Raw genomic sequence first — 23,944 nt, forward strand, 5'->3', positions numbered from 1 at the left:
CTGTATCTGTGCAATCCCCAGGCCAGGCGAGGTAGCTCACTTGCTCCTCGCCCGAACGGCATGAACTAGGTTCCTGTGCCGTCTTACGATTCCTATTTTACAGGTAAAGGAACTGAGGTGCAGGGAGTCTAATCACATGCCCAAGGTCAATAAATGTTAATTATTTTATTGTTACTTCAGAGAGGTGCTTGCCTATAAAATTAAGTGGTAATTCAAATCCAGATAATTGGAGCTCAGGTTATTTTTAAAGATTTATTTATTTATTAGAGAGAGAGAGAGAGAGCATGCACGTGCATAGGGAGAGGGAGAAGCAGACCCCCCCCCCCACGAGCAGGGAGCCTGATGCAGGGCTCGACTCCAGGACTCCGGGGTCACACCCTGAGCCAAAGGCAGAGGCTCAACCGCTGAGCCCCCCGGACGCCCATTCGTAGCTCAGTTTGAGGCATCCCGAAACCCTAACAGTGGGCTGGGAAGCAAAGGGGCCTTCTGGCCATCGACTGCTGCCAACAAACTCAGCCCAAGACTTCGTGGCTCAAAGCTGCACTTTCTGACAACCTCTCCTGAATCTGTAGGTCGTTACGGGGCACGGCCGGGGTCAGTCAGGCTGGCCGGGGCTGGGCTCAGCTGTCCCTCCCACGGCTGGCGAGCCGCTGGCTCTGGGCTGGGAGCTCGGCTTCCCCAGCGTGACAGCCGAGGACTTCGTAGATCTTGGCCCTGGAGGTCAGACAGCGTCACTTCCACCGTGTTTTAGTGGCCAAAGTGCAGCGCGGATCGGATTCAGGGGCGTGAGTACTGGGAGGCGTGGGTCTCCGGGGGAGAGCGGCACCTGCCAGGACTGGAATCATTCCTGGGGGTTAGGTGCCACGGGATAGGGTGGGTGCACATGGAGCTAGACGTGACCGTCTGACGTGCAGGGCGATAAGGCCCGTACGAGCCCTAACAGCCTCCCACTGAGCCGCCGTTGTAGCCAGCAGGAGGGCTGGCCAAGGTGAAGGTTCTGGAGCCCAGCTAGCTGGGTTCAAGTCCCAGCTGTGTCCGCGGCTTATCCTGCAACCCTGGGGAAGTCCACACCGGCTCTGAGACTCAATTTTTCTCCTGGGTAACACGGGGCTTATGATAGTGTTTCGAAGATTAAAGGCCTTAATGCACATAAAATGCTTAGGACAGTGTCCGGCACACGGAAAACACGATGCGCACGTCAGCTATTTTCCTTAAAGATTTTTAGTTTTTTATTTATTCATTCATGAGACCGAGAGAGAGAGAGAGAGAGAGAGAGAGAGAGAGAGAGGCAGAGACCCAGGCAGAGGGAGAAGCAGGCTCCATGCAAGGAGCCCGATGTGGGACTCGATCCCGGGACCCCGGGGTCACGCCCTGGGCCGAAGGTGACACTAAACTGCTGAGCCACCCGGGCTGCCCGGCTATTTGCCTTATTGTCATTTTACCAGGCGCTGACATTTGGCCTGTAAGGTCTTGGCCTGTGGCAACTCAGCGAGTCCAAGTGTTGGTAACGACGATATGCGTACACGGTACACATGTGTGCGTGGCGCCCGTGTCCGTGTGTCTATGCACCTCTATCCACATGTGTGTGTTCCCTCAGGGATCCACGCGGAGCCGGGTTTCTGCGCCCCCCCCCCCCGGTACCCAGCATTCAGTACTTGTTAAATGAGCACGGCGAACCGACTTGCCGAGCTGGGATGCCCACGTATCCGCGCCCGCTAGTCCTCGTCAGTCCTCTGGGTGCATATACGTCATCCAGGCCTCGTCCTCTCTGCACAAACTTGAGGCCGCTGGATCGGACTCCCAGACATTAGCGGGAACTGAGGGGGCACACGTGTGATTAGCTTGCCCGAGGTCACAGGGCAGGTGAGTGGCAGGACTGCAGTTGTCTTGCTGGGCAGGTGCAGGCCCCGAGCACCATGCGGCAGCAGAGAGAGTGCTTGGGGCACCCCGGTGTGTGGATGGCGATGCCAGAGCAGGGTTGCTCATTCAGGTTGTGGGGGTGGCGATGGAGCCGGATGGGAATTTCATAGGCTGGGATGTAAGAAGGGGCTCGTGCTGCGGGACCCCGAGTCCTTGGCTCCAGAGCCCGGGCAGGCACACCAGAGGGGATCGAGCTCCGGGCAGGGCTGCACCAGGCACACTGTCACCCACTGTAGCACCACGACCACCTGCTCTGGCAGCACTAAGTCCTCCCATTTTATGAGCAGGGAAGTTAAGGCACAGAGATGTGGACTGACCTGCTGAAAATCACGCTGCGGGGAAGAGGCAGGATTCCCGCCCCGTGGTCCCCTCCTGTAGCCTCTAGGCTCGTGTCCCTGTTCCCGAGGTGATGGCCCAGGGCGTTCACACCGCCTGCCTAGCTACTCACTGCACGGTGATGGAAATCACCCCACGCTCCTTGCAGAGAAGGGGAGGAGGACACAGGAATGGGGAGAGGGAGGAAGAAACCGGAAAAAGGGGCACGGGAGGTAGGAAGGAAAGGAGGGAAGGAGGGGAGAGGGAGTCGACGGAGCCCCAGCAGGTCAGCCTGGCCAGTGCTGAGTTCGACAGGCTTCCGTGCAGGCCCACAAACACTGACTGACTGACCTGGCCTCCCAGCCCAACGCCAGACGCTGGGAGGTACCCAAAGAAATAAGCAACAGGGCCTTTGTCCTCAAAACATCGTTATTTAGGGTCAGGGTGTGCTTCTGAGAAGGACAAACTTTCCAGGACACACTGGCTTTGAACCAGAGGACCCGAGTTCGAGCCGTGGCCCCCGTAAACCAGAATTGGTCTGTAGCAGGTGCTCCGGAGAACACCGGCTGCAAAACCTGGGCCTTGCCGGGGCCGACGCAGCCCCCGTACCGAGCGGCTCCGTCCCCTTTTTGTTTATGGGGATTCTGACTCAGTGCTCACTTGGGAAAATAGGGGGATCTTTTTTTCCTTTAAAACAACCGGACTCAGTGCCCGCGAGGTCTTGCCGGGCTGTAGGAGACGTATCCCTGGGAGAGACTGAGACAATGACAGTTCAGCTCCCAAAGGGTGTCGGGCCGGCAATTAAACCTTAGTCAGTCTGAATGAGTAGCCGGTAGTTCAAACCACGATCTCTCGCCCTAGACGACAGTGGCCTCGTAACCGTGTCTCCCAGAATCTGCTGCGCCCACTTTGCCATCTGTGCGCCTCGAGGAGGTCAGAACCCCACCTGAGGTGGAGGCCACCACCTCCCGGCCTGTGGCCTCCCCGCTCAGCCTTCGGTGACTGACCCCGGCCTCAGGAGCAAGCGCAGTATCTCCAAGGAGCCCGCGGGGCCGCCCACCTCTTCCCTGCCCGCTGCCCGTCTCTCCTCGGCCCTCACAGCCCAACCCTGCCCCCCATCCTCCCCTAAGTACCAAGAGTCGTCCCGCTCCACGGCGCTCTGCATGGGCCGTGCCCTCTGCCTGGAATGGACGGGGCTTCCTTTCCCTTGGCCGCACTAGCGTCTTCAGATCTCCGCCCCAAGGGCTGTGTTCCTTGCACTGAAAGCTGCTGGGACCTGTTTGATAGGCTCACCTGACCCCCTGACTTCCCACGTGAAGCCCCACACCTCAGGTTGCACTAGCACCTTTGCTTACCGGTATCTCCAGGCCTCGTGTCTCCTGTGCGACCGTCAGCCCTGGGCATGTGTCTGTGCCCATGTCCTGGACCACGTCGTTTTATTTATTTATTTTTTTAAAGATTGTATTTATTTATTCATGAGAGACACACAGAGAGAAGCAGAGACACAGGCAGAGGGAGAAGCAGGCTCCCTGCGGGGAGCCCGACGTGGGGCCCGATCCCAGGACCCCGGGGTCATGCCCTGAGCCCAAGGCAGATGCTCAACGCTGAGCCCCCCCAGGCGCCCCTGGACCACTCTACCGTCCTAACCTCCCAGCCTGGCAATCGGCACACAGTAGCTGTTCAGAACACATTGTTCACTGAATGGACAGGTGAATTATTTTCTACTTGGCACGGGTTCCCAGAGGCACGGCGACATGATATCTTACAATTGCATCCCGTCGCCACATAAATGATTCAAGGATTTTTCCACGCATACCGCGCATGGTTAGAATGCCCCCCCCCATTCGTAAGTGAAGAAACGGAAGCCACAGGGCGTTAAGTGACTTGTGTAAGGTCTCTCGGGGGCTTGGTAACTACGCCAGGATCAAACCTGAGGCCCTCGGACTGTGGCAGCGCCAGCAGCGTGGTCAGGTGGAAACTGCCGAGGGAGCGTGTCCTGGGCTGCCCTGGATCCAAATCCTCCAAGCGTCTCTTGCTACATATGCGACTTTGTGAAACGTACCGTATTGAAGACAAAAAAGAAACAAAGGAGCACAAACATAGGCGTTTGCCAGAATCTATGAAATTGAATGAGGTGGAGAAAAGTCCGCAGCACTGAGTAGGTCCTTAACGTCAGTGGGGTTGGCTGGCTCTTTCCTGCATGCTGTCTCCTGACTTTTAGAGAGGTCCTCGAATATACTGCAAGGCAAAGCGGATCCGTGGCACTTTCACTTGAGGGCGGGCGGCATAATCATCGGCATTTTCCGATGACTCTGGGTCTTTGGTTTATTTTTACGTCTCATCCATCGTCGCGTGGCCTTGACCCGGCAGCCCGGGCCTTCACCACGCACACTGTAATTAAGCATGGTTGAGACGAAAATCTCTTGGGGGCGTCCACCTCAGGCTCGAACCCTAGGGCCGTGGCTTCTGAACCCATGTCAGCTTTTCACACGTTTCCTGCTCCACACGGTGTTTAATTGGCATCTATGGAAAGATCCTGGCGCCCAAGATAATCGTTAGCTTTAGGACGATGACCCTCGGTATCCGCAGTGGTTTTGATTCTTCTCTCTGAGCCCTGTGCTTACTTGCCTCTGGATTTCATCTCCATAGGCTCCCGCCGTGGGGCGGAAGGACAGGACTTCTTATATTGTATTGAACAGGAGTCAGGTTCAGTTTATTAGGCCGACAGTCTCTGCTCCGCCACTTATTAGATGTGTGACCTCCACAAATCTCTAAACCTGCCCCAACACTCCGTTTCCTCATCTGTACGACCAGGATGATGAGACTAGCTTACCCTGTAGAGCCGACGTCCCAGTCGGTTTATAGGATACGTGTGGAAGCCCCTCGTGACTTATAACGAAATATGCAGATGTGACACTGATGTAATCATCAGCACGCTGGTGGTAAACCCTCGGTGTTTGATGAGGACGCTGTTTCTGCCTCCAAGAAACGCGTATTTCCACCCAAGAAGACCAAGCGTGAGCCCAACCACATGTGGCAACATACTAGAGAGGCAGTGGGATTTACGATACCGAAGGCTTCACGCTCCGGAGTCCCATAGGCCAAGAAGAAGGTACAGTAGCTAACAATGCAAATTTGGTACAGTATCAAGGTATCCGAGCTTCATTTTTCTCGTCGGTATGCTAGGGATAAAACTAATACCTAATACCTAATCAATAAACTGTTGACGTTGGAAAAGCAATGGAAGAACGTCTATGCCACGTTGGGCATAGGGTAAAATGTCAAGGCCCCCAGTTCCTTCCTTACCAGACAAAATTAGGAAGCGATAATTTGTCAGTTAATTGAGAAAGTTAAAAATAGGGAATCCTAAAATGTACATACATGCCGCACATATATAAACACATTTTATTTTAACTTAAAAATATGTACATGCATATTCCTCGGCCAGCCTTTTGAAGTAGGGCCAGAATCTTTTCTGAGGATGCTGGTATATTCCATTTGACATTTTACTGGCTTTCTTGCCTAAACCACACCCATAATTGTATAACATTTCCAACCTCAGTTTATTCAAAGTGGAGCAACAGCTTAAAGACTCTTAAGAAACAATCTAAATGTTTATAGATTTCCATGCCCCGGTCCTAATCATTTTCAGGTACTTCCCCTTTATTTAAATCAATGACATTTTTTTTTTTCCTCCAGCAAATGTCTTTCTAGAATCTGTTCATGGAATTCAAATTAGTTTCCACAGAAAAAGACAGCTCGTGTTTAATTGATTTATTTGACTTTTGCTTCCATGATATAATAATGGCAAATGCAACTGGCACAAGCAGATGTGGGAACAAGCGTGCTATTTACTTGGAGGGAAGAGACGCGTGTGGGCTTCGTGGGAGCATAACCAACCCGTCGCGAGCACCTGATGATGACCCCACGTCTATCTGACGGGAGGGACGTGTCCGCTGTGTGGCGAGTCGCTCGCTCGGAGGTCAATCCCGGGAGCTGGTCCCGAGGGAGAAGCTCTTAGTCCTCCTAACTTGCCACTCTCGGTGGAGCAGCGTGCACAGGGTCCTACAGTAAGAAAAAATAAATGACGATAACAGCAGTTAACACACGTGCCGGGCACAGGTTTAAGTGCCTTCCGGATATTGGCTCATTGAACCCTTACGACAAGCCTGCAGAGTAGATTCTATTGCGGTTCCCGTCGTAGAAACAGAGTCCGAGTAGCAGTAGAGGTGAGAAGGGAGAGAAATAGGTTCCTCCTGGGGAAGACTGGAGAATCCCTTTGCCTCTTTGCCCGGATTCATCTGTTGGCCCTTTAACTTTCAGACCACACCCCCGTTTCTTAGGGACGCTTGCCCTGACATGCTGGACCACTTTGCAGTGCCCTGCAGGGTGTCTCCACTACATCCGGCTTTTTTTCGGACAATTGGCACGTCCGCAATTGCATGTCTCATCCCAGACTTCCCCGTCTTGACCACAGATTCCACGAGGGCAGTGACCGGTGCCTCTCCCCCAGCTCCCAGGGACGGATAGAGCTGCCCGGCCCGCAGCGATACAGTGCTTGATGAGGGAGCTCTACGGTGCAAGCTGCAGGATGACGATGCTTTGCGCTTGGCGGAAGGGGGCGGGGGGAGAATGGCTTTCTATTCCAGAAAATGACATATAAAGCATTGACTGGAAGATTAATTTCATCCGGAATGGGAAATCAGAGAGTGCAGAGAAAAAAAAAATACAAAAAACAAACCAAACCAAACCAAAACAAAACAAAAACCACGAGTGCTTGGGCTTTGGAACCAGACAGTCTGGCGTTAAAGCCTGGTGAGCTGTGTGCTAAGTGTCTTCCGGTCCTCTAAGTGCCATCATCTGTGAAATGAGGATAAATAACAGGACTTTCCTCACCAAGGCATTGTAGAGATGACCCAAGATGTACCTGCCGTGGTCTTAGCATACAGTAGGTGGTCAATTAACGTGTAACGTGAACTCTCAGTGGGTTCGTCTTCTTAGTGAATAAGGTCAGACCCATACGTTGACGTGAAACGGTGGGGGAATTGAACACCTGACTGTGGAACTTGTGTGTCACCGTTTCGCTGATGAATAGCTATTGGGAGGGGGAAAAAAATGAGAATGCCGTGGTTTAGTAAGTGTTCCCGGCTAGTCGTTTGAGGTTGGAGCTAGAGAATCAACGGGGTTCCTCCCCGACGTGTAAAAGGGGTCAGTATTTCTTCGTGGGTTGACATGACTTTCCCACTGCTCTGTGGATCCACCATGCAGTGGCTCCCAAGCCGGAACGGGCATCGTGATCACCCAGGGGGCTTTCTGCACCGAGACGGCTGGGCCCCACCCGCCGGGTTTATGATCCAGTCAGCCTGGGATGGTCCCTGAGTCCCACGCGACACTGATGTCGCTCGTCGGAGGACAGCGCTAACCTCGGATTAGAATAGTCCCCTCGCCGCCGCGAATACAGGGTCCCCTTGCTCTGTAGAAACTGAGCAGAAATGAATTCCTCTAAGTGAATCGTATAGGATGTCTTGATGGGCGGCGGGAGAGGAAGTGATGTCTTTGGTTGAAAAAGTTTAGAAAATGTTGAATTAAAAAAAAAAAAACTGGGATCCCTGGGTGGCGCAGCAGTTTGGCACCTGCCTTTGGCCCAGGGCGCAATCCTGGAGACCCAGGATCGAATCCCACGTCGGGCTCCTGGTGTATGGAGCCTGCTTCTCCCTCTGCCTGTGTCTCTGCTTCTGTGTGTGTGTGTGTGTGTGTGTGTGTGTGACTATCATAAATAAATAAAAATTTTAAAAATAATAATAACAAGAGATTGGGTCACTTACATCTATTTTTTTTTCAAGCTTACTTGGCCACAGGACCCCTTCTGCTTAGAGTCTTTCAAGAGATTGGGTTCCTTGGTACAGGGCCGTGGAAGAGAGCGCTTTACACCAGGTTAAGAGGCAGCGACCCAGAGTGCGTGGTGTGGTGCCTCAGGTGTTCCTCCCGTCACCAGGTCCTCATCCTTCAGCGTGTCTGCTTTGACTTGAGTTTCTAGCACCTTCTGCTGAAGCAGGTGCTAATGGCTTTGTATCCCAGCAGGGACCCGTCCCGCTGAGAGGTGGCATGACTGCTAGCCACCAGCCGCCAAAGTAACAGCAGGAAGGTACTCGGTTTCTGGTATAATTAGAGAATAAATTTACCCCATTAGGCTCGGGGACATTCCTAACCTTTCAAAGTAAACGGAGACAAATGCCTTATGTACAGGCTACTTTACTTTGCAGAGGGCTTTCCATCGACGATTTCCTCTGATCCTTACATGTGATAACCTGCCTGGGAGCTGCAGCCAGGATTGGTCTCCCCATTTACAGGTAAGAACACTAAGGCTCAGAGAAAGTAATGATGGGCCCAACGTTCTCCGACCTGGCCGTAGCCCTTTGTTCTTGTCCAAGAACATTTGCACTAATATTCGTCCCAGATCTCCATTTACGCGTCCATCCATTCCTTCATTCCTCAGATATTTAGTGAGCGCCGACTCGGCGCTGGGCACTATGCAAAGGGTAGCGGTGGAGCCGTAGAGCAGACGGGGCGTACGGCACGGAAGGCTTGAAACCCGGCACGTCAACTAGAGCTGCCACGGGACCAGTGTCAGGCCAGTGCTTTACCTTGGGAATCTGAGGCTCAGGCAGGTGAATGACCTAGAACCATGAAATCATGAACCGTCAGAGCCATCAGGGAATCGAAAAGAATCGGGTTATCAAAGAGTAAGATGAAAGCGAGTGGAGAAGTGCGTTCGCCAGAGACGCCGTGTCAGTTTGGTCGTGCCGTGTAACAAAGTACCACAAACTTGGAGGCGTAAAGCCACGGGCATTTACTGCATCTCAGTTTCCTCGGGTTGGGAGTCTGGGCGTGGGATAGCTAGATCTCTTGCCTTGTATGTCACAGGCAGAAGTAAAGAGGTGGGGGTTCTGGGGCAGAGTCTGCTTCCACGCTTATGTGGGTTGTGGGCAGGATTCAAGTCATCGTGGTTGAAGGACTGACGTCACCATCTCCTTGCTGGTTGTTGGCCGGGCTTTGCTCTTGTTCCCCCAAGCCTGCTCCCCAGGCCCCACAGGCAGACTGCCCCCAGCTCTGAAGGAATGAAGGTGCCACGGGTCCCTCTCGTGCATCCGCTCTCAGAGCCCTCTCCCTGCTAACGGCCGGAGAAAGCTCCGTGCTCGTGTCTGATCGGAGTAGACGCACCTGGATGGTCTACGTGTTTTGAGGTCGACTGTGCCAAATCGCAGACGCACTCGTGGGAGAGATGGCGTGTTATTTTCACAGGTCCCGAGGACTAGTGATTGGGATCTTGGGGAGCGAGGGGCCTAGTTAGACTCCTGCCTCGTACGGTAACAGAGGCTGGTAGTGAGGGAAAGGGCAGGAGATGGCCAGAGTCCTCTAGGGGCCATGGGATGTACCAGTTTGAATATCTGATGCTGTGTAATAAGTTGACCCAGCACCAGCCGTCATATCCTGCCCACGATCTATGGGTCAGGAACTTGTGCCACGACGGCCGAGCCATTCTTCTGTTCCACATGGAGTTGGGCTGAAGTCACCCGGCCGCTGGGTTGGGCTGGAGGTTCCAAGAAACCTTCTCTCACGTGCCGGGAGCCCTGGAAGGGATGGGCAGAGGTGGGCTCAGCAGGGCCCCTGTCCCTCCCCAGGCCTCCCCGGTGTGACCGCTCCACCGGGGGTCAGTCAGTGGGCTCAGCTCCAAGAGGACCTCTCCAGGAACAGGCGGTAGAGGCTGCAGGTCTCTGAGATGGGAGTCCGCACGCCAGGTGGATTGCTGCTGCGCCTCCCAGGATTGTTCGGGAAAGTGGTAGGACCAGCCTCGCTTGCAGGGGACGGGGATATGGATCCGCTTCTGAGAGGATCTGGGGGCCGCCGGTCACACGCAGTGCTCCTTGCTCATTTTTTTTTTTCAGTGCAATACGCTTGAGTAGAAAGGAGGCTGTGCTCTTCGGAGACCTTGCGAAGGAACGTTTTGTAAGACAGGGTCGCCCTCTGGAACCCTTCGGTGTGTTCGGTTTAGGGTTCCTGCCCCGTGATGCGTGTCTCAGCCCAGGCAGGGCCTACGCCGTGCGCATCGTTGTTTTGTGTTGTTTTCTTGGAAGCCGGTTAAAGGGAGAGAATGTTCCATAATATGATTTCATTATTTGTGGGGGCAAACGTGTAGCGTAGGTCTTGGGAGCTGAAGGAAGAGGGTTCCTGCAGTCACCGAGCATTTCAGTTGCGGGATAAATCCAAGTGTGAGTGTTCTAGAATCAGGGAAACACTACTGGACCCCCGGTGAGACAGCCCAGCTGGGAACTGCCTTGATGAGGCGAACTCCGTAAACTCTTCTTCTGACTAGTGGGTCCCGCTGACGGTTTTCGTCTCTGGGAATTAGTGTCGGTTCAGATCGGGGGGCGAGTAATCCCTGAGAAGTGAGAATGTTTCCGTCCCCGCCCCGCTGCCCGCCACCCCGGGTGGAAGGGTACTTGTAGGGGAGGCTGGGCGGAGGGGTGAGCGGGATTCCTGTGAGGTTCCTCCTCCCGGGGACGATTCTGGCCCTGGGCTCCCAGGCGCTTCGTGTGAGCCGTCAGGCAAGGCCCGTGACCCGCGTGCGCTCTGTTTCCTGTGGACCGGACCTCGTCTGAGCATCCTTCAGCCCCGGGATCCTGAAAATCTGTCACTCTAAACCTGCAGACAGCCCTCCCTGGAGTAAATTGCTACTTTGATCATCCCTGACCTGTTCAATTTGTGCGTATGTGTATGTGTCTGGGGAGAGGGTAGCAATTTGGCGACAAAGACCTATTCTGAGTGTGCACTAAACTGTCCTATTAAGGAAGAGGTACGAGCCCGTGGATAACCCCCCTGCCGGCTCGGGGCGCGGCCTGCCAATCACCAGGCCTACGCGTGCCCTCCCGACCAGGGGCACCGAAGCCTTTAACCAAGGACATCTTCGGCATTTCTTTTCTGTCTATGGGGGAGATAGGAAGGCAGCGTGAGGCGGGGCCCGCGACACCCCAAGGGGGAGAGCACCCACCGGCTTTGGGTGTGAGTGATGCGCAGGGCTCGCTCTAACCCACACCACTACGCGTCCCTGCTTGTCATTCCGCGCTCCTGGCGAGTAGGGCTGGTGACTCACGCGGCTGACGTAAGGCAAGAAAATAAGCATCTTCACATCCTTTCTGTTGTTTTAGTTTAGTTGTTTTTTTTCTTCCTTCCTCCCTTCCCTCCCTCCCTCGTCCCTCCTCCCTCCTTCCTTCTTCCTCCCTCCTCTTTCCCTCCCTCCCTCTTTCCCTCCCTCCTCTTTCCTCCTCCTTCCTTCCTTCCTTCCTTCCTTCCTTCCTTCCTTCCTTCCTTCCTTCCTCCCTCTTTCCTTCCTTCCTTCCTTCCCTCCTCCTTCCTCTCCCTCCCTCCTTCCTTCCTTCCTTCCTTCCTTCCCTCCCTCCCTCTTCCTTCCTTCCCTCCCTCCCCCTTCCTCCTTCCTTCCTTCCTTCCCTCCCTCCTCCCCCTCCATCTCCTTCCATCCTTCCTTCCCTCCCTCCTTCCTTCTTCCCTCCCTCCTTCCCTCCCTCCTTCCCCTTCGTCCTCCTTCCTCCCTCCTTCCTTCCTTCCATCTTCCTTCCATCCTTCCTTTCCTCCCCTTCCTTCCTTCCTTCCTTCCTCTTCCTTCCTTCCTGCTTCCCTCCCTCCCTCCTCCTTCCTTCCTTCCTTCCTTCCTTCCTTCCTTCCCTGCTCCCTCCCTCCCTCCCTCCATCTTCCTTCCTTCCTTCCTTCCTTCCTGCTTCCCTCCCTCCTCCCTTCCTTCCTTCCTTCCTTCCTTCCTTCCTTCCTCCCTCCTCCTCCTCCTTCCTTCCCTCCCTCCTCCCTCCATCTTCCTTCCTTCCTTCCTTTCTGCTTCCTCCCTCCCCTTCATTCCTTCCTTCCTCCCTCCTCCCTCCCTCCCTCCTCCCTCCCTCCGTCCCTCCTTCCTCCCTTGCCCTCCCTCCCCCTCCTTCCCTCCTTCCCTCCTTCCCTTCCCTCCCTGGAGCTCAGAAGCTCCTTTCTGTTCAGAGTAGAATCTAGAGGCTCAGAGGACAGAGTCAGGATAGAAGGAAGCGCTGGTGCTGCAGGCGGTGGCCCCTGCTGATCCCCGAGAGCCTAGAGCCGGTGCGGCTCACCCTCCAGCCTCCGGCGGGCTCACATCGGGAGGCTTAGATTCCGGGACCCTCAGGAAGTCAGGTCTCCTCCCTGAGCCGCAAGGTTTTCTGCGGCACCTAAAGTGAGGTCCTGGACTCCCTGTCAAGCCAGCCGGGGGCGTGGGAGAGTCGTGCCGACCAGGTCGGAGAAGCAGACGGAAAGTTCCAGAAAGGCTGAAAAGCGATGAGAAAACACAAAGTAGCTCGGCCCTCGCCGTGTCCTTGGGGGTTGCTGGAAAGGACGGTGTTGGAGATCGGTGCCTTCTGGAAGCCTCCCAGACACCGAGAAAGTTGAGCGTGCCGTTCATGGACAGCAAGAGTTCACGGTGTCGCCAGCGCACCCAGGGAAAGGGGGCGTCGTCGCCTGGGCGCCTGCAGCCCACTCCCCGGGGCCTGCACCCCGCGCTCCCTTCCACTGCCTTTTACACCCGACAGCTACCCCAGGAGGTACTTCTCAATTTTCCGAATGCGCCGAAGCAAATCTCTGTCCTGCCAGCGGCACAGGAGCGTTTCCCTGCTTCACATCCTTCCGCCCATACTTGGCGGTTCCCATCTTCTCCGTCTGTATTTTTTATTATTTTAGCCATCCTGCTGAAGGGGGTATCTCGCCGGAGCTTTAATGTCACGGTCCCGATGACTGATGGCGTGTCACGGACTTAGTGGCCTCTCGAATATCTCCTTTTATGAGGCGCCTCTTGCTGTCATTTGCCTATTTTCTCTTTTCATTATCGGGTTTCTTCTTACTGCTTTGTAGTTCTTTTTGTTGTGTTGTTTTGTTTTGTTTGTTTTTCTTTTCTTTCTCTCTTTCTGGGACCCATCACATTTATTAAGCAGCTTAGTGAGCACATTCTCAAGAAAAGTAAAAATTGTGATAATTGCATCCACTCTGATTTAAGGAGCCGCGTACAATACTCCAGAGCCCAGCATGCGGCCAGTATAGGAGCCGTTGCTTATGTGTTGTGAAGCAACGGCCCTTGATCGGCCGGAGGTATTGCAGACACACCCTCTAACGAAGGTGGCCTTTTTGTCCTTTGAATGCTATCTTTTGGCGAATATTTTTTATCCTAATTTATCCCTATGAACCATCTCTTTCCCCCTTCGGATGAGCGGTCTCAAGACATCTCTGTCTCCTCGAAAACCATAATAAGGTTCCCCTCTGTTTTCTTCCAAAGTGGCTGTTTGGTTGATGTCGGGAGAGTTGTTATTCTTGTTTTTGCTTTTCCCACTTAGATCCGTAATTCCTCTCTTTGTGGAGAAAAGACTAAGATCCTTAGTCTTAAGGATCAGTAAAAGACTGAGTGTCAAAAGGGGTTGCCTTTTGCTCCTGTTGCTATTTTTTTCTATGAGCACTCGACTGACCCACTGACGTTTATTGAATCCCGTTCCGTGGATTTATAATCCATAATTGCCGACTTCAAAGGGGCCGTTTCCCGTGTGAGCCGGAGAAGCACCGCAGTTTGTTTTCAGGCGAGACAGCGCGCACCTACTGTGTGTTGGAGGCTCTACACAGTGCCCTACCTGGTTCTCCAAGGGACTCTGCTCTTACTCCACATCCCGCAGTTGAGAAAACAGAAACTCTGGAAGGACAAGCAATGCGCTGGAGGTTAAGTAACCAGTGGCGGAGCTGTGACTCAACACCCGGTCTTGCCTGACCCCACAGCCCATGACTCGCCTTGTCCTCAAGCATCGGGCCGACAGCATTCATCAGGACCGTGGAGGGTGAGGAGCTCGGGAGACGCGGCTCTTCGGGGACGGTAGCTGAGCCCCTCTAGTGACTGAGGGGATAGCTTCCCCTGGGGCCCTTGTGCACAGCTGGTTGTGGTTCGCCCTCCGTAACGGTGACGGTTAGTGGTCAGTGCCCAGGGCCCTTCACTGCAGACCGCCCGGGTGTCTGCGTAGCTGATTCTAGTTCTGGAGACCAAGCGCCTGGCAGGGAGTACCTTCCCCATTGGACAGATACAGAAACTGAGGCTCAGAGGGGTCACATGACTTACCAAGGTCACACAGCAAGGTCAAATGTCCAGGGGCAGACAGCGGTCGTGGGAGTGGGGTCCAGGATCTGTTTCATCTGTGATGGCTCCATGGCCCTGTGCCCTCCTGCCACATGGTTGTCCCTAAGCCCATGAGACCCCATCAGCCCCCTTTCAATCTCTAGCCTTGGGGTCTTCGCCTCTCGTTCCTCTTGGAGCAGCCAACCACTCTTGCAGCGCCCACCTGGGAGCCGCCTGTGCTCGAAGCCTGTCAGCCCGGGGGGCTCCCAGGCCCTTCCTCCTCCTGCCTCCAAGCACATCCACGCCCCAAAGCAAAATGCCGGATGTGAGTGTGCAGCGGACGTTACCTGTCACCCCCTTCCAGACACAGGACTGTGTCACGGCCAAAACCGTCTCCTGATCCTTCCCGACTATGCTGATTTTAAAGACCCCGTTGGGTTCTCACGCCCCTTGCACCCCCCACCTTCGTCCTGTCCAATCAGACCTGTTTCCTCCTCCGCGATTCCGGACTAGAAGCATCACGCTTAGGGCGAGGGGCCTCCCCCATTCTTCCTCCGGTCTTTCCCTCCTCGTGGCCGGGAGCCGTTCATTCCTTCATTCCATGAGGCCTGACGCCTCGTGAAGGACCCAGGCAGGCGGGGCAGACGGGTCTTTAGGGCGCTGACGGAAACTCCAGAGGGGAACGCTTGAGAGCTCAGTATTACCTGGGGAAAACGAGGACCACAGCGTGGGTGTGACGGTCGCTGTCGTTCCCACCGGCGCCTCGGTGGACCAGCTGAGCACTGAGCATTCCCACACCACTGACACGGCCGTTTCCTTGCACGCACGCACACGCGTGCAGCATGAAGTGCACACGCACGCAGTCGTGCACAGCGCAGCCGAAACAGAGCCCCATCGGGAGCCTGGAAGCAGCCGTTGGCCTCCCCCGTCCGGTGTACGGTCTACTGCGTGCACGTTTCGCGGGGTGCCCCGGAATCACTCGCCCGTTCCAGGGTCAAAGCAACGCCAAGGAAGAAGCACGGGGCACACGTAAAAGAAAAATCCCAAGCTCCTATTTCTTTCTTTCTTTTTTTTTTTTTTCATTTCCTCTCCACTGTTAAATAAACACTCCTGGTAGGCAAATGGGAGCCACGGATGAGTTTTCTATTTTAGCCTAGATCTGTTTCTCCCCCCTCTCTCCTTGGCGCTCGATTTGTGTGATCTTCCCTAAAATGCCACTGGCCCGGCACCGCATTCCTGTCTTAGGCAAAACCTCCAATTAAAATCAGCGGGGAGTTTGCTTGAATTAGGAATCCCAGCCTGGGCTCCCCACCCGGGTGGCTCTGAAAGGGAGGCGCGAGTCTTTGAAGGCACTGATGGGAGCCCTGGGTGGCATAGCCTCCGTCCTCCACATGACGAGCAGCTCCAGCTGTGTCACCGGGACCCTGTCAGGTCGCCAGGAGATCCTGGCCGAGGCAAGGACAGAGGCCTGCAGGGGAGCCGGGCCCGGAGCCTGGACGGTGCTCCGGGGACTGGAGGGGGCTCTGGCTTGGGATCCAGAAAGCCCGAGCTCCCGTCTGTCACTGTGCACGCGGTGTGGCCTTGGGAAGTCCCAGACCCTCTCCGGCCGTCAGCGTCCTCCCAGTGGAATGGAAATCCCAGAGGCGTCTTCCCTCGGAAGGCCGGGCGGTGAGCCGGACACTTGCCGTCTTCTTGGAGGTCCGCTGCTCCTGCTCCTGCGCCGCCCCCTGCTGCCCGCGGCCTCGAGGGGGCCCAGCAGCCGGCCTCCCTGGCTGTCCGGCCTTCCGCCCTCGGCCCCTTCCTCCTCCTGTCTTCCCTCCTCCCAGCATCCCCCACCCTGCGACCCGCCAGGACGGACTGACATCACATCCAACAGAAAGATGCCGGTTTGGATCGCTTGGACTCCACCGCCGGCTGCAAACAGGAGCTGCTCTGGATCCCCAGGGACGCAGAGAAATATTCTGAAACCTGGCGTCACTGCGTCGCGCCCCCTCCGTGGTCTCCGTGAGAGCCTCCCCGCCCGAGCCCGCCTGTGAAGCCGCGGTGGCTCGGTTGCCAGGGTTGAGGCGGGCTGTCACCAGCCAGCCTGGGGACTGGTATCTATAGATCCCGGCCCCAGCCTGTCCCCGGGCACCTGTCGGGGAGCTCCAATTATCAGCGAGCGGGGGGCAGGGGTCCCGGCAGGTCCGGAGGAAGCAGGGAGCACGATAATAGGCCTCGCACACGCAGGCCCGGGGTCCTCTCCCGCGACCTCGCTTCTCCTCCCCGCCGCCCGGTCCTTAAGTTCCCAGCTCAGTGTGGCCCCGCGTGGGGTCGGACTCCGTGGATCCCCGACTGGCCGGCTCCCCAGGGGCTCGGGATCCCGCCTGAGATGTGGATGGTGCTGGGGTGCCCCTTGGGGCGAGCGTCCCGCACGGAGCATGCCTCGGGGGGCGAGGTGCCCCAGAGCGCTGCCCGCGTCCGAGCCCCCGGGGCCGCTGCCCGGAGCACCTGCTGCGGGAGGAGCCTGGGCGTCGGGTCTGCCGGGCCGACTCCTCCCGCTGGGGTCACGTGTGTCGGGCACGCACACGCCGAACCTGCGATTTCTGGTGCTGTTTCTGCTTGTGCTCGTCTCCACCGAGGGACGTACTGAAAAGCAGGAGGCAGGAGGCTGGGCGCGGGGACACGACGGCGCTGCCCATGCCCGACGCCCGGTCCCCGCTGCCCGGCCTCGGCCGGCGGCCCTCGGCAGCCCATCCTGCTCCCCGAGCCCAGCCCGGAGGCAGGACAGAGGCAGGCCGCCCCCTCGGACCCGGCCCTCCAGGTCAGGCTCCGTGGTGGCCCCGACACCAGGGCCGCTCCCCCGGCCACCCTTCCCCGCGGCCCCGCGCTCCCACCCCTGCACGCGGCCTCCTTCTGAGCCCTCTGGCTGCATCGTTAATGCCTCCTTTGATGCGGCCCACAACCTCGTGATTATTCTGAGGTCAGGAGATGCAGGTGCCACGCAGCTCGCCGATGCGCCTCAGAGGGCCTCTGTCCCCGGTCCCTCCTGCTCGACAGGGCCGGAATCCTAATTCGCCCGCAGCCCCTTCGCTTGTGGCAGCATCACCGGGGACTTTCATGTTCCTACGCGCCCCCCCCAGGATCCCGAGGGCTCGGCCACAATGAGGCATTGATTCAAGGAGTGGGGGCGGCAAGTGGTGACAAAGGGTCCCAATGATGAGACACGAGAAAGGGGGCGCTCGATGGGGTTATAGAATGCCTCGCAGATGGGAACAGAGGAGCTCTAAATGGGGCACTGTCCTGTCGCTTGGAGAGGGAGTGACAGGGGCAAGTGTGGGCCATTTGAAAGAGGCATTTTGGAATGACGCTCTCGTCAGATGGAACCGTGCAATCGGAGACGTGTGGCGGGCCCCTGCGGCTCGCAGAGACACCAGATGACTCAGAGCCAGTCCTCGGTCAGTGTTCTGGTCCGGGGGCGGCAGCCGCAGGGCTCGTTGTTATTCCGGCTCCGTCTCCCGAAGGCCGGGCCCGCTGCTGTTCTCCAGGCTGTGAGAGGATTGGTCTCGGGAAGCCGGGGCTGGGGACGCCTGGAGCCGTGCGGGTGGACGGCGTCGGGAACGAGTACGGCAGCCGGGGGTGGAGACGTTGGGTGGGGGGGTTTATTATTATCATTATTTTTAAATGAAGAATGCAAGAAATTCATTTTCGCGGTTCATTCATTCTGCCAACATTTGTTCACCCCGCGAACGGTGCGAGGGGTGGGGGTGAGGACGGACGCCCCGTCCGAGGCCTTGCAGCCCCGAGGGCACACTCCAGGGGAGGCAGGTGCCCCGGCCGTGCGGGGCGGTTTCACTGCCCGGGTGGGGGGACGTTAAAGGCAGCGCAGCTTCGAGGGGCGCACTCTTCCCCCCTGTTCTGTCTCCGCTGGTAAAGGCCCTGGGGGGCCGCAGGGTGTCGGGGAGGCCGTGCCTGCGCTGCCCACGTTCGGGTGCCCCAGAGCAGCCCGGCCCCCCCCCCCCAGGCTCCAGGAGTGAGCGTGTCCTCTGGGACAAGAGGGCTTATTATTATTGTTATTATTACCTGTTCAGGGATTCAGCGACGCCGGGCTCTGTGCTAAACGCCTTAAGGATGTCACCTCCCGCCGTCCCTTCTCCCGCTGCCGAACACGGGCCTGGGCCCTCCCCGGACATGTGGGTGCCGAGGCTCGGAGGCCGCAGTCCCGTGTCCCCGGTTGCCCGGCTGAGCCTTGAACGCAGTTCCGTGGGCCCGAGCACCTGCTCTCCTGCCCCGGGGAGGCGGTGGGCGGACGCACCCCAACCCCTCCTGCGACAGGCACTGCGAGGGTACGGGGGCTCCTCGTCCCAGGGCCCCATCACTGCCGTCGCCAGCATCAGCGCCGCACCTTGCGGCCCGCTCGGTGTCGGTTTTCCGTGACCGGCCGCCAGGAGCCGGGAGGACTCTGCCCGCACCCGCGCTCGGCCTCGGCTCCGCCGCCGCGCCCCTGAGTCTGTCTTGCCGCGTCTGTAAAGGGAGCGGAGGGTCCCTGCGCGGGAACAGCAAGAACTGACTGTTGCGGAGACCCTCAGACCTGGCAGCTTGGGGCGTGAGCGGCCACAGAAGCTCGCGGCCCTGACCACGGGGTGGAGGGGCTGCCCGGCCTGGCCGCGGCTCCGGAGGGAGGCGCCGGGGCGACGAGCGCTCGCTGACCACCCCGCGCCCGGGCTGGCTTGCAGGGCGGTGCTCCAGCGGGGCGGACACGTGTCAGGGATTGCTCGTGGCGAGAACGACAGCCAAGAGGTGACCCGCACGGAAGTGAGGGACGGCGAGAGGCCACTCAGCTGACCGCCTTCCATACTCTTACCTGTTCTGCTGCTTCTCACCCGAGGTCGTGTCTGTCTTCATCGCGACGTTTCGGTGGCTGGAACCCGGGGTCAGGCCGGGGCAGCGCTGATCAAAGTGTGGGTTGGGGGGGATGCCTGGGTGGCTCCGAGGTCTGCCTTCCGCCCAGGCCGGGATCGCGGGGTCCTGGGATCGAGTCCCGGGGACCTGGAGAGACGCGTGGTCATGCAAGTTCCCCTGGACGGCGAGTTTGGAGCATGGGGAGAAGACGAGGGAGCGCGCATGTCTCCTAGGTGTGAGGGCCGGTCGCGCAGGACCGTCGGCAGGGAAGCACGGTGATCTCTGGGGTTGCAGTAAATAGAATCTCATTGTCTGAAGCCGTTGGACGTGACGTAGCCTCGTGGGAGGAATCTGGGGGGGTTGGAACGTGTGCTGCAGGTGATACGTGCCCCCACCTCCAAGTTGTTCTCTGTTGCTGATTTCCAGGCTCTGCCGTGACCTGGCAGGGGCGTTTGAGTTGAGACACTTTAATCTCCCGGGCCCCGCTTCCCTGGGGCTGCTGTGCCGTGGACCCTGGAGCTGAAGGGCCCCAGAGAACAGTCACTCCGAGCCGTTCACTTCACAGACGCGGCCTCGGAACGTGAGAAACGTCCACATACGGTGTCGCATAGCCGGTCGGCGGCATCGCGAGGAACGACAACCCGGTTCCTATTTGCAGCCGGTGCCGGCACTACCCAGGCCTTGCATCCCCGGGGCAGCTGCGCTTTGCGTTCTCGGTTGGGTCAGGCCGAGCAGCCCACCCCTGGTGGCTAACAGTGTCCGTTTTCCTTCCACCCCCAGGACGATTCAGCAGTGGCTTGCGAGGGTGCAGTCGCTCCTCTACTGCAACGAGAACGGGTTCTGGGGCACCTTCCTGGAGAGCCAGAGGAGCTGCGTGTGCCACGGCAGCACCACGCTGTGCCAGCGCCCCATCCCCTGCATCATAGGAGGGAACAACAGCTGTGCCATGTGCAGCCTGGCCAACATCTCGCTCTGCGGCTCCTGCAACAAGGGCTACAAGCTGTACCGAGGCCGCTGCGAACCACAGAACGTGGACTCGGAGCGGAGCGAGCAGTTCATCAGCTTCGAGACCGACCTGGACTTCCAGGACCTGGAGCTGAAGTACCTGCTGCAGAAGATGGACTCGCGCCTCTACGTCCACACCACCTTCATCAGCAACGAGATCCGCCTCGACACCTTCTTCGATCCCCGGTGGCGCAAGCGCATGTCCCTGACACTCAAGAGCAACAAGAACCGCATGGACTTCATCCACATGGTGATCGGCATGTCCATGCGCATCTGCCAGATGCGCAACAGCAGCCTGGACCCCATGTTCTTCGTCTACGTCAACCCCTTCAGCGGGAGCCACTCGGAGGGCTGGAACATGCCCTTCGGGGAATTTGGCTACCCGCGTTGGGAGAAGATCCGTCTCCAAAACAGCCAGTGCTACAACTGGACTCTCTTGCTGGGCAATCGGTGGAAAACGTTTTTCGAGACGGTCCACATCTACCTACGTAGTCGGACTCGGCTACCCACCCTCCTGCGGAACGAGACCGGCCAGGGCCCCGTGGACCTGTCCGACCCCTCCAAGAGGCAGTTCTACATCAAGATCTCGGATGTGCAGGTGTTCGGGTACAGCCTGCGGTTCAACGCTGACCTCCTTCGCAGCGCCGTGCAGCAGGTCAACCAGTCCTACACCCAAGGTGGCCAGTTCTATTCCTCTTCCTCCGTGATGCTCCTCTTATTGGACATTCGGGACCGAATTAACCGCCTGGCCCCTCCGGTGGCCCCGGGGAAACCCCAGCTGGACCTGTTCTCCTGTATGCTCAAGCACCGCCTGAAACTCACCAACAGCGAGATCATCAGGGTGAACCACGCCTTGGACCTCTACAACACCGAGATCCTCAAACAGTCGGACCAGATGACGGCCAAACTCTGTTAGCCTGGGACTCCCCGCCACGGGCTTTCCCTTTTGTTGTACAAAACCTAACAGAACAAAGCAAAGCAAAACAAAACAGACAGAAATTTGTAAAACGTAATCACTGTTCAAAGAAAAGGAGGAAGAGTCTTCATCCGTTGGAAACGACAACGTTCTAGCAACTGTATAAAACCGTTGGGCATGTTTGTGATTTCTATACTCTGTCATGAAGAAGGGTCTCAGCCCTTGGAGGAGCTTGGAGGGGTTGCTTCTTAGGCCTCAGGTGCTGTATTGTGGGGGGAGAAGGGGAGAGCATATGCAACGAATTGCAAAGATCTCTGCTGTGCAGGTGCTAAGATTAAACACTAAAAAGAAAGAGAGATATATGTAATGTACAAGCGACACTGCCATTTTTCCTTGTGGGAGGAAATGGACATAGATAAAGATATTTCTTGGGTTATGATTTCTTCCCTCTTTACGCCTAATTCCTTGTGGTTCTTTTGACTCATTCTCGCACCGGGGCGGGGATGAGATGACCGTGCCATCTTACGCATTCTGAACAAACTGAAGTTAGTTGAAGCTGGACGGTTGGGGGACTTGCAGAGGGCGCTGGGTGGGGGGAGAAACATGAGCGTCCTCACAGGCGTGACGCCAATAAGGACCCTCAGATACGAGCTGTCACACTCCTTGAGTTAGTCCCTGAAACAGGCACGGAGAGATAATGGCATGCCCGTGGCCACACGTAGTTGCCGCCTGGGTAAGGATCTGAACTCTGCCTTCCGAACCCCTTGGCAGCGCTCCTCCTCCTTCTGAGTCGTGCTGGCCGCTCTTGTGCTTTCTCCTCCAGCCACGCTGCCCAGGGATGAGATCTTTTTCAGTCTCAGGTTGTTTTGATAGCTTTTTTTTTTTTTCTTTTAACTGAAAAAAACCCACTTCCCCGGCCTGCCCCCCGCCCCCAAAAGAAAAGGGAATGGTGTCAGATTTCCTAGAAATGCTTTGCATTTTAAAATTCTCTTTAAACAAAAATCAGTAACCACAGTAAACTGGGGTAAGTTCTAACACTGCAGTGCTCTGCAGACAGACTTCCCCAAGTAAGGATGGAAAAAAAAAAAAAAAAATAGATCCTTTGATTAACTCAGAACCCGCGCGCGCGTGCACACGCACACATGCACCCATCATGACGCGGCCGATTCTTTGGCATCTAGGAAGGCGAGAGGCCTTGTTTTGGGACTTGGTAGTTAAATCGAAGGGAGAAATTCAAAGAAAGAAAACTCATTTCAGAGCACTCCTGTCGAGGATCTGGGCAGATAACACTTCCGAGTCTTCAGGATCTCTGTTGATCTTTTTGGTGAGGTGGTACTCGCTAGAGGTGCTTCTGAGCACCCAAATCTTCATTTCTGTATTGTCAGGGAAACAGGATCACAAATTTCAGGGTCAAAGGAGAAAATGGAATTCCTCTGGTCTAAACGTCTGCCCAGTGCAAACCTCGTCTTCACCACCTTAGGGACAGCGCGGCTGTTTACTGGCTGGACCATCCCAGGGACAGGAAGCTAATTAGCTCCACCTTCCGCATTCCTTGAATTCCTCTTTTCCTGAAAGGGAGCAATAGTGTCCATTCCGTTTTGTGTTATAAAGCAGATCCAATTGTCGGATAGGTCTTCTATTCCTCGGTCAGCTTTTGCGTACCTTCCGCTCGCTGGTTCTAGTTCGGGAACGCACCTTTCTTTCTCAAGTTAATGCTATCATCGTAGCTAAAATACAAAGACCTATCTCAGGCGTCACCAGAGTCTGTGATAATATGAGGAAAGGAGAACACCATCCCTAACATAGTCTAAGAGGAAAGGAGGAGAGGGCCTCAGGACATAAGAAGAATTACCTAGAGTGTGGTTATGTGTGTATGTGTGTAGGGGTTGGGGTGGCGGCGGGGCGGGGGAATAGGTCTTTTTTTTTTTTTTTTTTTTTTGAGAGGCAAATTCCAATTTTAGTGTTCCATTTTTTAGTATGAATTAGCATATTTTCTGATACCAACTTTAACACTGACTTGCATTTCACATGAACATAGTTTTCTGGACCTCAGCTTTTGAGCATTCAGTGTTCATTTAGATTGGAAGTCCTTTCATGCCAGAGATCACATAGCAGCTATTCATCAAGCACAAGATTTTGCAGAAGGTCAGCAAATCATCAAACATCTCTTCAATGCCTATTAGATGAATGGGGCATGTCAGAGAAACAAAAATTTGTAAGGACGTGGTCTATATTTTTGTGCCACTTGCAAATTAATGAAAAATACAGACATATGAACCCATTGAAAAAATAAACAATAATTATAGTACACCATGATGAGTGCTATGGTGGGGTCAGGCACACAGAGAGGAGCCCTGAAGAAGTTATTTTCTCTGTTAATGGGGTTGGCCACAGCTTTATATGGGCACGTTTATGCTGAGTGTCGGAGGGAATCGGACTTGGGCAAATAGCAGGGAGCAGAAGGGCCAGAGGAACAGAGAATGCAAAACCACAAAGGTATAAATATGCGTGGTATATCGGAGGGTCAGTTAACAGCTTCAAAACCGTGACTTTCAATGGGCAGCCTAACAAGGGCAGTGAGGATTTCAACTCTGTATGAGAAGTTGAAATAATCATCCATGTTCTTCATGACCTGCAAAATGAATTTAAGACTGACCACCTCTCAGTGGCCTCCCCTCCTTTTTCCTTTCATCTCTACTTTCCAAGCACTTCAAAGACTCATGCTATCC

General features: G+C 56.0%; 1 protein-coding gene across 3 annotated transcripts in view; it reads left to right on the plus strand.

Moving 5' to 3' along the window:
* The window catches only part of BRINP1 (BMP/retinoic acid inducible neural specific 1), a 171,035-nt gene extending 147,966 nt beyond the window's left edge, over positions 1 to 23,069 (plus strand). For all 3 annotated transcript variants that reach the window (XM_055301581.1, XM_055301582.1, XM_055301583.1), the window contains exon 8: positions 20,075 to 23,069. In XM_055301581.1, coding sequence (XP_055157556.1) covers positions 20,075 to 21,215 — 1,141 coding nt within the window. In that variant the 3' untranslated portion in view covers positions 21,216 to 23,069. The remainder of the gene's footprint in view (positions 1 to 20,074) is intronic.
* The last annotated feature ends 875 nt before the right edge of the window (positions 23,070 to 23,944 follow it).

Source organism: Nyctereutes procyonoides, unplaced genomic scaffold, assembly GCF_905146905.1.
Source record: "Nyctereutes procyonoides isolate TBG_1078 unplaced genomic scaffold, NYPRO_anot_genome, whole genome shotgun sequence".
Classification (NCBI taxonomy): domain Eukaryota; kingdom Metazoa; phylum Chordata; class Mammalia; order Carnivora; family Canidae; genus Nyctereutes; species Nyctereutes procyonoides.